Source organism: Teleopsis dalmanni, chromosome 2 (genome assembly GCF_002237135.1).
Source record: "Teleopsis dalmanni isolate 2A chromosome 2, ASM223713v2, whole genome shotgun sequence".
NCBI lineage: Eukaryota > Metazoa > Arthropoda > Insecta > Diptera > Diopsidae > Teleopsis > Teleopsis dalmanni.
Window position 1 is genome coordinate 54,452,897 of NC_051847.1, and position 13,172 is coordinate 54,466,068.

A 13,172-nucleotide genomic window follows, 5' to 3' on the forward strand; every position below is an offset into this window, starting at 1 on the left:
TCGGAGAGGTTCTTTCCAATTCTAACGGAGCTGGTGGTGTTGCTCAACGTCATTTTATATAGCCGTATAAGTTTTGCTGGGATACCAAATTCAGACATAGCGGCATAGAGTGTGCTTCTAGTCGTAGTGTCAAAAGCAGCTTTGAAGTCGACAAATAGGTGGTGTGTGTCGATTTGTTTTTCTTGAGTCTTCTCCAGGATTTGACGTACTGTGAATATCTGGTCTTGAGTGGATTTGCCAGGTCTGAGGCCACACTGATAAGGTCCAATCAGTTGGTTGACGATTGGCTTCAATCTTTCACATAGTACGTTTGATAGAACCTTATATGCGATATTTAAAAGACTGATCCCGCGGTAGTTGGCGCAGTTTGCAGGATCACCTTTTTTGTGGATTGGGCAAAGCACACTTAAATTCCAATCGTTGGGCATGCATTCATCCGACCAAATGTTGCGAATTAGCTGTACCATGCATTTAGATAGCTCTTCGCCACCAGCGTTAAACAGCTCAGCCGGTAAACCATCGGCGCCTGCAGCTTTGTTGCTTTTGAGCCGCGTTATAGCTGTTTTAACTTCATTATGATCGGGAGGCGAGACGACTATTTCATCGTCAACGATTGAAAATTCGGGATCATCTTCGCTTTCAGTCACATTGCTACTACCGCCATTTAGTAGTTTCGAGAAGTGATCCCTCCAAATATTAAGCATGCTTTGGACATCTATCACCAGATTACCGTTTTCATCTTTGCAGGAATTAGCTCCGGGTTTATAACCATTTGTCAGGCTTTTAATTTTTTGATAGAATTTTCGAGCCATATTCCTGTCGCCCAGCTTCTCAATTGCAAATATAGATTCCAATAATTAATCAATTATTATATTGAAAATAGACCACTTAACCACATCAGAAGTAAAATATTATTTTTTTAATCTCATGTCATTAATAAATCATAATTGTAAAAATAATGATTTTTATCAAATAAAATTTTATTAAGTTTGTCATGATATTTTTAAAGTAATGAAATAAATATCGACTGTACTAAGTATATTGGGCAATATAATGGGAAGAATTGATGACTGCATATTAATATGCACATTAGTTTCTTCGTTTTTGAATTATAACATCGAACTCTTTTCGGAAAAAATATTGTTATAAATACCTCTTTAGAGAAGTATTGGGTCGCAACAAGTAGTTTTTGAGTTTTCACCAGTCAGTCTAATCGACAGTTATTATCACTAGTAAGTGCCACTAAATGATGTGATAGCATTTATTTGGTGAGTAAAGAGTAAAATTTTTAAATGGAATAGAAATGTATAATATCTTGGACTAATTATTGCTAATAGTTTTAAGTGTATGCTACATGTAATATAAAAAAAAAAAACAAATAATTGTGGACTTATTCTTCAATTACTTAGACCATCATTGTTTGCTATTATTATAATTGGAATGAAATAATGGTATATTGCAACCTTTAAGTTCTATTGTGCTTTTAAAGTTGTGAGCCTCCTAAATAAACTGGACAACTTAAGGCTGTTAATAAGTTTAATATCTTTTGGTTTTAGATCTCCTTCTTTTGAATAAAAATATCAAAATAAGCTATTGGGCTCGTTTCCTGACAATCATATGGCTAGAACATATACGAGTAATATGGATAAAAGTTTCACCCTGTCTCTTACAGAATCTTATTAAATAAAATTATCCACTCTTAAACCAAAATCAATGAAAAGCTTTTATTTAAAAATATTTAGCATATATTTCGTTCTGTTTTACAGAATCTGCAGATGCCAGCGTGGTTTAATCCCATCTTTGAAAGCTGGTGGTCACCAGAGCGTAAACAAATTACACACTTACCGCAGTTATAGAAAAAGATGTAAACCTTTCATAACAGATAGGAAATAAAAAGATATGAACACTCAGCACTAATAAATCTGTTTTCAATTGCATACATTCAATTACGCTTACATTAGAATATCACACAAATATTCTAAATGAAAGCTATTCCCTGCCTTTGCAATTATTTTATGTCTGATAACATATTTGTAAGAAAATACAGAATGATTGTAGCAAAAGTCCTGCGTTGTATCACAATAGACCTATAGACTACCAATAGACTACGTCATAACACCTAACATAACGTAACCCAGAAATAGTACATACTTAAAAAGCCTGCAATGAGGTAGACTTACATGTTCTAAGGTTCAATTCTAAGCATTTTACGATTAGTCTATAATGGAAGTGTTTGGGTTATAGTAATATTCAATTTTATATTATTTTCTATTTTCTAATTGCATATTCCATATAAGAATCCTAAACTATATTTTCTATAAATTTAAATAGTTATAAATATAATTATTAACATACTTAATTGTATGTAATTGCATAATTGGATGGTATGCTAGTTTATATATTTCAGATATACTATTTATTAGTTTTTATTTTAATTAAAATAATATTTGTTTGGACTTAATATTAAACTTTATCAAGAAATTAAAACAAATCATATATGATTATAACAATGTTTGGTTTAAAAGAAAATATAATGTTAAAAAAAGAGAAGTGATTCGTTGATCCAAAAAGTAAGAGTAGAGGAAATATTATTCAATATTAATTGAAGCAGTTAGTGTTCAAAGATGCTATCATTTGAGAAGTGTTGGTCAATTTTTCCGAATATTGTATATATCGTGTAATATCGTTATTGAGAATTCGTTTGAACTAGTTTTTGAACATTATTGCCTTTCTTAACAATAGGCTATAAAATGACACTACTTTCCCCTTTTTCTATAAACACGCACAAAATTATGTGATACCAAATATTGTTACTCATTCGCTCCGATGTTTAGTATCAATTTAAAAGACAATATAAAAAAGTTTATCAAAGAAGTTGTTAAGATATGTGAGTTTTAACTATATAAAAATAGTTTTTGTTTAGTGTGGGTTTTCTTAAGTACTCTAAACCAATGAGTTATTCTTTATAAAAACAAAGAATTATATTGTTAAATATACGTTAAGTGGACATATAGTTTGTCCCTTCTACACTTAAAGTTGAAAATTATATTAATAAACCTAAAATAAAGCACAAAAAATTTAAAATTAAAATTAGTACTTATATTCCTAAATAAATCTCCTAAATAACATATAATAACCCTTATAACTGCAATATAAAATCCTACATGCAAAGGTATATCTTAAATTACTTGAATGGAATAAATGCAGCATTATTTCCTTATCCTTTCCAAAAGCGACTTATAATAAAATAGCATTTTCCCAACAACAATAAAATGAAGTTTGTAGTAAATTTGCATTGTGAAATTTATGTGAAAGTAGAAAGGATTTTGCAAATTGCAACGAAATCGATTGTGAAAATTTTAATGATCATGATTTATGACGGCAATTGTGTTTTTCGTGTCCAATAAAAAGTTGTGAAATTTTTCGCATTGCAACAAAATGAAGGTATGAAATATATGGGCATCGTATAATACTGATAAATTATGATGCATTACACAATAAAATTTAAATTTTAGTATCAAGAGTTCTTGTAATTCTTAAATATGCAATTGGCTGAATGCATGTACGTAAATAAAATCGAAAGAAAATGTCACACAAATATTTAAATTATTATTGAGTTAAATATTCTATCAGGCCGCCCCATTAGAGTTACGTGAAACTTACAAAGCAAGAATATTTAAATTTTGTGTTTGTTTTGCATTTATATATCATTAATACACTTTTAATGGACATATAATTGCTCTGCGTAAGGCATAGCCCATATGTAGTCTGTCTTTGTTGTAGAGCTGTCGTCAAAAGAACTCTTCGCTCTTAACATTTAACATTTTTTTGTATAAATAACAAAATCAGATAAAATCAGCATTTTCTAAATTAAATTGCTCCTCGTATAAATATGAACATGTTGTATCGTATGTATAGGTAAAATTGCTGTTGGTTACAGTGCAACTCGTTGAAAGATATGTATGCAATTCGTGCACTAGCAAGCGAAGGCGTTTACAACCTCACTTCTCAGCCGTAAGGGTCACTTTGCTAATCACATTTACCTTTACAAAATTAACCCATCAATGACACATAACTAACTTAAGTAGAGCTGAACACAGTAGCAGCACATTGTTGACTGTCAACATATATGCTATGGCCACACCAACCGCAAGTACTGAAATGAAGATATCAGTACAGTAGACAGGACATAGTCATTGCCTATGACCTCATAAGCCAAACATATACTCATATATGTGAACATGTTAAATTCTTTTAATTATAGTTTGAGTTTGGGTTTATTTGTTCGTATGTCCTTCAAAATATAAAAAAGTTATATCATAAATTTAAGGACATTTAATGCATTGTTTCTGATTATTTATTTAATAAACTAGCTTCTTTGTGTATTTATTTTCCCAAATTTTTCAGGACTTATAATAATACACAGATACATATTTCATAAAACTAAATTAGAGGTTTTTTTGACAAGTGACACGCTAACATATATAGATAGATAAGAACACTACAAAATTCAAGTTACACAAGAATGAATATCTAATATCCTTACATTGTTAAAATTATCTAGTACTATCTAGCATGTCGTAAAATTATAATTAACACTTAAGTAGTATACAATGTAAAAAAAAAATAATCAAAAGATATTCAATAAGTTGATTGACTACGAATTATTAAGTTGTATTTTGTACTTTTAGCATTTTGTGGAATTAGAATAGTGATATATCTCATTAGAACAGTTGTAACCACCTCTTAAGACATTTCAATCATAATAGGATATTTTGAAAAGTAAAATAACGGTTCGACCAATAACTGACTAGTCTGTATATTTTTGCAGAAATTAATATAAAAGGATATTATCTATAGTTAATTGCTTATCAAACAGTAAAAAAAGTATATCATAAAAATATTCGTTTTAAGTTCTTTATATTATTTAATGAAATGGTTTAATTCCAAGTGACCTGTATAAATAAATCCTTAGATCCTTTGAAATTTCATTACTAGTATTATTTACACTGCGGCCTAAATATGTATTCTACCTCCTACATGGACTTAGAGTATTTATACAAAATAAAATTTTGATGTACATAATGAATTATAATTTTAAAAAACCACTAAAATTAGAATTCTTTTTATAAAATTTATTTAAATATAATTTTTAATACATACATATGTAATGACTATAATATTTCAATTTTATATTACAGTTTGGGTATTGGACGGGCTCATTTTGAAAAACAGCCTCCGAGTAATTTAAGAAAATCAAATTTTTTCCATTTCGTCATTGCTCTATACGACCGTGCTGGGCAGCCCATCGAAATTGAACGTACAGCATTTATAGGATTTATTGAAAAGGATTCTGAATCCGATGCCACAAAAACAAATAATGGTATTCAATACCGATTGCAACTACTCTATGCAAATGGTAAGTAAAATATGTAACTTGAAACTTTGTTAAGGCTTTACATTCACTCATTATTTAATACGAGTATAAAGTTTTGTTTGTGTAATGAGGAAGTTGTTTTTTAAATTTGTTTGAAATATAAATTTGATGAAGAAATGTTAATACTCGTATGAATTCTTTAACTATCTCTATTTCGTAATGAGTAAGTAACATAGCAAAATTCGATTGAATAGGATTTAATATGAAATCAGTAATAGCTAGGACTACACTCTTTTCTTTGTGACATTTGAAATAATTTCAGTCTAGAATATATTGTTCAGATCCCCTCAACTTTTTTATTTAAAATCTGAATTCCATCTCAGTCATTCTGAATACTAATATGCTAACAATATTTTCTCGAATACAGTAAGCCTATATTACCGAGATGTAGGTATTAGAAAAAGTAAGTAAATTAGTGAGATTGACAAAGAAATTGTAAAATACAGATCCAAATTATTAGAAGCAGTGATAGTAAATTTTTTTTTGATGTCTACATAGCTAAACCATTTTTCAAATAAAAAATTTAAATATTAATGCTCTTACTTTTTCTAGAGTAATCAAAAAAAAATTTTTATTTAAAATTTATTTTTTAGAGTAATTTTAAAAAAATTTTAAATTTAAAATTTAAAAATAACTGAATGATATTAGCTGGCTTAACCAATTGTAATATTTTCATTATAAAAGTTAAATAGAAATAGTATATTATTATTGTTAGGGGATGTGACGCTGCGACCGTCGGGTCTATTGTGCCCCCTTCTGAACTTAGAGAGCCCTGTCTTTAAACCCTTTTGCGTCAATAAAACGTAGTATAGAACCTACTTTACAGAATTTTATTGCCTCTTCCGTAAGAATATACATTCGTAGGAGCCTATTTCATATGTACATTAGCGCAGGACATTCTAACATGTGTGGCCGACTCCTCATTCTCTTCATAGAATTTACAGTTTTCATCCGTAAGTATACCCAGTTTTGTGAGGTGGTGTTTCAGTCTACAGTGCCCTATAGGATGATGATTCTAAGTTTTTCTTTTGATAGGTTTATACAATCCTGATATTTCTTGTTGTTATAGGTACCAATAAGTGATTTGGATTGTTTTAATCTTTGTATATTATCCCAATAATCCTTTTTATTCTGATTCTCCTTTATTTTTGTGAGAGAAAGAAGCTTACTATTTCCTAGTCCACAAAAAGGTTCCGGCCCCATCATCGGTGTGGCTGCTCCTTTTCTGGCTAGTTTGTCCGTATATTCGTTTTCGCGTACGCCAGAAATAGTATATCAAACGATAAATAATAATTTCCTCTTAAATCTAAGAGAACTCTTGCCTGATGAAAGGCAAGGCTTCTAGCTTCTAACCTTGCGTTATTTAAGTCCTCTAGATCTTTTCTATTTGTAACCTTAACGTATATATTGTACGAAATAAACACCTTTTTTTATTTTATTTGATTAATTACATTTTTTCAAGAGTTAGGACTAATTATCAATAGTTATTATTTAAAAACATGTCACTGAAAATTTGTTGAAAATGTAAATTTTGAAAATAATTTGTCCATTATTATCTAAATTTTGTATAAAACTGCGTGTAAGTCTATTAAATTTTTGGTTTTTCTTATTTTTTAGATTAATTAAAACTCAGTTTCCAAACATTTTGGTAGTTGTCTCTGTGCTTAAATTGTAGTTACAAATATGCGTTCAAAACTGTTTGTTTTACTTATGTATGAATAGATAAGAATTCTGATGACTGCGGTCAGATTTCAAGTAGCAGCGCTAGAGATTTGGAATTACTACAGCTTACATCTACATAATTTGATATTTTTTGACATAGGTTCTCTACGTAAGGTCGTCAGTTGTACGGATTTGTTTTTTTTCTTACATATATATATATTTATTAAACTTTGATTTTAAGCATGTATATATTTAATGAAACGAAGAAAAATAACCATTTTCTTTAACTCATATATTTTTGTAAGATTCTTCACACTAAAGTAAAATTTTTCTCTTTTTAAAATAAAATCCTTATATACCTATTTAATCCTTTTTATTTTTCATTAACAGGTGCGCGACAAGAACAGGACATATTTGTGCGACTCATCGATTCCGTAACGAAGCAGGTAAGTTACACTTAAAGTAACAAATTCATTACATTAATTGCTTTCATTCGGACGTGAATACTTAAAAGTTAAAAGGATGCTACTACCGAAGTCAATAAATTATTATCGTTTAGATTTGGATTTTTTCTACGGTTTGTTTTTCATCTTCATTTGCCTATTTTTGTGGGTGTTTGATTTTAGCTATTTGTTTGGGTGTCTATGATTGTGTTCTCTAGTAAAAATGTACAACGAAAATAAAAAATTTCTCTTGCTGATTCTAACATAAGTTGCATTCGAAATTGATTGTCACAGTTAATTAAGTGTGTCCTGCACGCAGCACCAGTGAAACAACCATAAATTGAGTTGTCAAAGAGCGCTAGTACTTGATGTAGTAACCAACGAAAAAGGGTGTACCTAGACCCTTTTCTTCTATTTATGTGCCATGCATTGTTGTGGGTGAATTTGGTGTGCGTTTTTCTACAGCTTGTAAAAAAATTTGCACATAAACGTTCCAAAATGCGAACATAGCATAAGAATTACTACCGGACTGACCATATGTCTCTATTGTGTAAATTTTGACATATATACTTCCTGTGCTCGTTTATAGGTTGTTAAATTACTGAATTGAACACTGGAATAAATGAACACTAGCTCAAAAGAAAATGCGTTTCAATGTTGCTCTTATGCTTCCCGTTTTCAAGGGCAATTAATTTCTAGGGTGACAAATTTTTATAGACTCTGGGTAAAGGCAATAGACGGAGGAGGGCAAATCGCAATGAATCCACTTATTCATTTATCAATAAGTATAGAACTCTACATCTATTTAATGATATTTGATTGAAATTTGATGCACTCAGTTATTAAGTTCAAGGCACATAAATTCATTGGTAATGAAATCTGTCTAATATAATGAGCATACAAAATTGTTTTTGTGTTATTTAAATTTAAATACATACTTTTTAAATTTAAAGAAGAGCACATTTATAAAAGAAATGATTATGTAAATCTCAGAATACTAATTTGAAAACACAATTATCCAATTGGTATCCATCTAAGTAAGATTGAAAATAAAACTAATGCGATAGTTTACTCTTGATGATTTACTCTTGTGATAATAAATTTGTAACCTTAGATTGAAAAAATGTTAAACTATTTAAAAAAGTTGGATTCGAACAATGCAGAAAGATAATAGGAAAAAATGTGCAACAATCATTGACATTGATTATGAAATATGAGATTTAATAACCAGATTTCAACAAAAGAATTGTGAACATAAATCTTAGAATACTATATATATAGATTGCAAAACTAGATATGAATGGTCTACTTATTATACGAAATCTTGTTAAAGTTGTGTGTAATTTATTTAATAACAACAATAATATCGTATTTGTATTTAATAGTGTAGTTTTTAAAGAATGATACAACTATTAAACTACTAAAAGTGTATTAAGTATTTTAAAATAGAAACATATATGGCAACCATATAAAAACTAAATACAAATTTTCAACAATTATTTTTGAAAAAAGTTTGCATAGTTGTTCACTTAATTCAGTTCGATAATGTTCTAGCTTCATTTCAAGATCAATAGACCAAATTTCATTAAACTAAATCAAAAATTAAGAGATTAATTTGTTTAGACCAGGAACTCAAAAGAATAGTATGTTTGTTTTGAACGAAAATATGTTTGATTTTTACATTATGAGAACCTTCCATAATCATTTTTATCTATATCTTTTTAATTAAAAAATGAATTCCTTTTTTATTAGAATAAAATTAATTCCTTCATTAAACTTTCTTAAAATAAAATTTTATTTTTTATATTTTATTTGAACAAAAATGACCATTAAAATCCATGTGGTATATACCACGGAATAACGATGTATAAAAAAACGATGCTTGTAAATTTATACATCTCATATCTAAATAAGTTTTTTTATCTCAACTAATTATAATAATTTTAAAAATAATTATTCTTTATTTTTTAAAATGGTAGGTGTAAAAATGTTATGCAAAAGACAAAGATAAAGTGTTGCAGACTGTAGCAGATATGAAAACTGCATACAATTTTTACAAATTTAAATTTTAAAGGCATGAACTTAAATAAAAAGAAAAAATATTTCCGTGAAAATTAACCATATAGAAATATACAATATATTTTATGTATTTTGTGTGTTGGAGCTTTTAAAATAAACATAACATAAATATATACTTTGATAAGACTTTCTAAACCAATAAAGGTATTCTTAGTTCATATTATATATTCATTTGATATAATAATTACTGAACTTATTTTGTAATAGTATTGGACTTTTCCAGTTGTAATTTTATCTGATTAGTTTCCGATAAAATATTCTTTTCAGAATATAGTCAATATGGTTTTGACGTTAATCTACTTAATACGTACTAAAACTATTACTATCAATAAGAACCGAATATAATTTGCTGGTTTTAAAAATTTCTCTTCAAGTCATTATATAGAGTTATCGAGTAAATCCAATATAAATGGTAATACATTTAAATAAATAAATATAATACAATAATATACATACTATCAGACAGTCAAGTTGCTTTAAAGTCTTAGAGTTCAGTTCAATTTACATTTAATATAGTTTTTAGTTCTATACCTCTCTAAACGAGTGTCGATGCAATTTAACATTTCTTTACTTTGGGTTTCCGGAATATTTTCGGGTATTGCAAGGCAGACTAGCTAGCGAGACGGGATGCTTCAGATAATCACTTGGAACACCTAAAAAATCTGGGAATATCGTAGAAGTCATGCAAACTATTATTAAATTCTTTCTGTGCTGAACTTTTTAATAAAAGATGGGAAGATATAACGATATATACGCATGTATAAGCAAGTTAGCACATTATATTAAAAAATATTCAGTAGTCTCATTGAGATGCCCCGTAAAGCTATCAGTATTGTGGTAGGTTTGCTCACGGGTTACAGACGTTTAGGGAACCGTGCTAAAAGATGAAATCTCCCTTTTCATCACCTTTAGCAGTTGTGGAGAGAGACCATGAAAGTGCTTCACATTTGTTTTGTTGTTATTCAGCGCATGCATGCATGCACGACGTCGTTACTATTTTAGTGGCCTGTTTTTTTAAGGCTCTTGGGCAACTCCAGGACCTCTCTCTAAAAAGCATTTTAATCTTTGCCGAAGGTTCAAGGTGGTCCTTAAAACTCTGAGTTTTTATTTATAACGTATCGCTATAGACCAGTAGGCATAAGTGGATTCTTAAGATCGTCGGTATATCATAACCTAACTATAAATGCTATAAGTCACATAAATCTATACAGCAACGATGATTAGTTGATTGATTTAAAGAAAACGAACTAGAATTACTCATTGAAACTTATAATATTTAATATGAATATTGATAGATAAATTGTTTAGTTCAATATAAAACAGCCGTTATATTTAAACTAAGCTTATAAATTAAGAATTAAAATATATTTTCGCGGTTACTTTAAGTTGTTTTTCTTAACAACTATAAATAAAATTATTTTTGATATTTAATGATAGTAATACATTTAAAAATAATCTCTTTCTTTAGCAATATTAATAAATTTAATTAAATTGTGTTGAAACATGTTTTCATTATTTAAATTTACTACAAATGTTGCTAATTTAATGGGTCCGAACTTTTCAGTGTATTTCAGTGATTCCATAAAAAATAAATCCAATGAAAAAAATATAAAAATCCATACTTTTTAAGTTTTTTATTTTGTCCTTTTCATCATCCTGTTGCATCGTTTAACAATTAACGAAACAAATTGTTTAACTTTACGAGTGTTTAAACATTTTAAGCCAACAGCGTTGATTCGTTGATCCTCTGGACTTGTAAAACAATGCCTCCGGTTGCAAAAAATAAGGAAAAAACATAAACAATCAAAACAGAATAAAAAAGTTTCGCAAAAAATAGACGTAAAACCAAAACTGTTGCCTGTGTTGTCAGCATTTGCTCCTGTTATTTTGTATATGACTGCTACCGACTGCTGTCGGTATGTTTGCTTCGTCCTCTTGCACTAAAGTCACAGGAGTGCTTCTTTATTTAGAGCATCCAGAGTCAGTGCCACACACATCCAGTTAGCTTCAACTTAACTTGTTTTTAAGTTATCACTCAATGTTAGTCAATTGTGCCTTACTACATCCTCATCCTGCTTCCTCTGATCCACATTTGCATTTCGAAGGCAACTCGAATGTAAAGCACAGAAAAGAAAATTAATAAACAAAAAACCAAGAAAACATAAACAAAATGAAAAATAAAATAAAAAATAAAAAATAAAAAAGTGGAAAAACTGGAAAAAAGCAGAAAATGATAAATCACAGTTTAAGCATTTTTACCGCTAAAATGTCCTGAGCTTTTACTACAGCACGTACAGTACTGACATCGGCAATATTTTTCATTACAATTTCGTACATCTCAACACAGTTTAGTATCCTTGCAGAGTGTATCTGGCCATGCATTTTATTTTAGAAATCTAAAAACATTTGTTCACCGTTAGAAGTTTTTTCACATAATTTCGAATTTATGGTTTCGACTGCCGGTATGGTATGTCGTCTGTATGCGAGTTTTTATCTGTGAAGTTTCATTATTTTCATTGTGTTCATCGCTTTGTTAACAAAATTGATTGATAGCTTTTTAGTTTGTCGCCAATTTGTGCTTCATCATCACAATTGTTGTCGTTTTAATTCTCTCGAATTTCATTCGTAAAACAACATCAAATATTGAATAAGTTAAGTGTTTTAAATCTATAAAATCTGCACTCGCTACAGTAAACCTTAACCACACTTACTATAGATGCAGATAAAATTTCGCAGAATAATTGAAAAGAACTGTTTTTTTTTCTTTCAAAGTGGAATTTAACTGATATATGTACCTTAATAATTCAGTTTGCTCAATATATTTTGACAGGAGTAAATTTATGTAAGACAATCTAAAGACAGTTATGTTTTTAGAAAACTTGTGAGGCAAACATTCCTATAACGAGATGTATATGATATGTAGAAGAATTTATTAATTCGAATTGCTTTACAAATTTTAAGTATTCCAAACTAATATCTATCAATTAAGTTAGTAAAAGTGAGGGACCTTTCAGATAAGTGAATATATTTAGGAATTTGAATTTCGCTTCAGTAGTTTTATAGTCTGAAGTAAGTAAAACACAGTAGAGATTCTAACAAATGAAACTTAATTTTTTTTTGCAGTTCAAATTTTGCAAGTTTAACACAAAATAAGAATAAAGTTATACATGCTATTTGGTTCATTCAATGGATTATATATTTAGATTCATTAATATTCATTAATCTAAATAAAAGAAATAAATTTCGTCAATAAAACCAGATTACAGATTGATTAGATCTACCTCTTAGTGGGTAAAACCAACTTGTATGGTTAATAAAGAAAATTATTTCTAGAAGTTCTATATTTATAATACGTGTAGTCCAGCTGGTTCAGGGTATCTGCAAACAATTCTTCCATACAGTTCTTGGATTTTTGGTTGAAAGAGATGCTTAATTTTCTGAATGTTCTAGATGTTAGAGAAATAAGTGCGATATCTAAATAGTTTTCTTTTAAAATCAATAATGAAACAATCTGCTGGTAAATAATTTGCATTTTCTGTACTCCTTTTTAG

At 28.9% G+C, this 13,172-nt stretch overlaps 1 protein-coding gene across 3 annotated transcripts in view; it reads left to right on the forward strand.

Annotated features, from left to right (window-relative positions):
* LOC119686134 (transcription factor collier) overlaps nucleotides 1-13,172 on the forward strand; it is a 60,828-nt gene that overhangs the window by 11,539 nt on the left and 36,117 nt on the right. For all 3 annotated transcript variants that reach the window (XR_005252879.1, XR_005252878.1, XM_038100609.1), the window contains exons 2-3: nucleotides 5,202-5,419; nucleotides 7,490-7,545. Coding sequence is in view for 1 of the 3 variants with exons in the window: in XM_038100609.1 (XP_037956537.1) it covers nucleotides 5,202-5,419; nucleotides 7,490-7,545 (274 nt within the window). In the remaining 2 variants the exon portion in view is untranslated. The remainder of the gene's footprint in view (nucleotides 1-5,201; nucleotides 5,420-7,489; nucleotides 7,546-13,172) is intronic.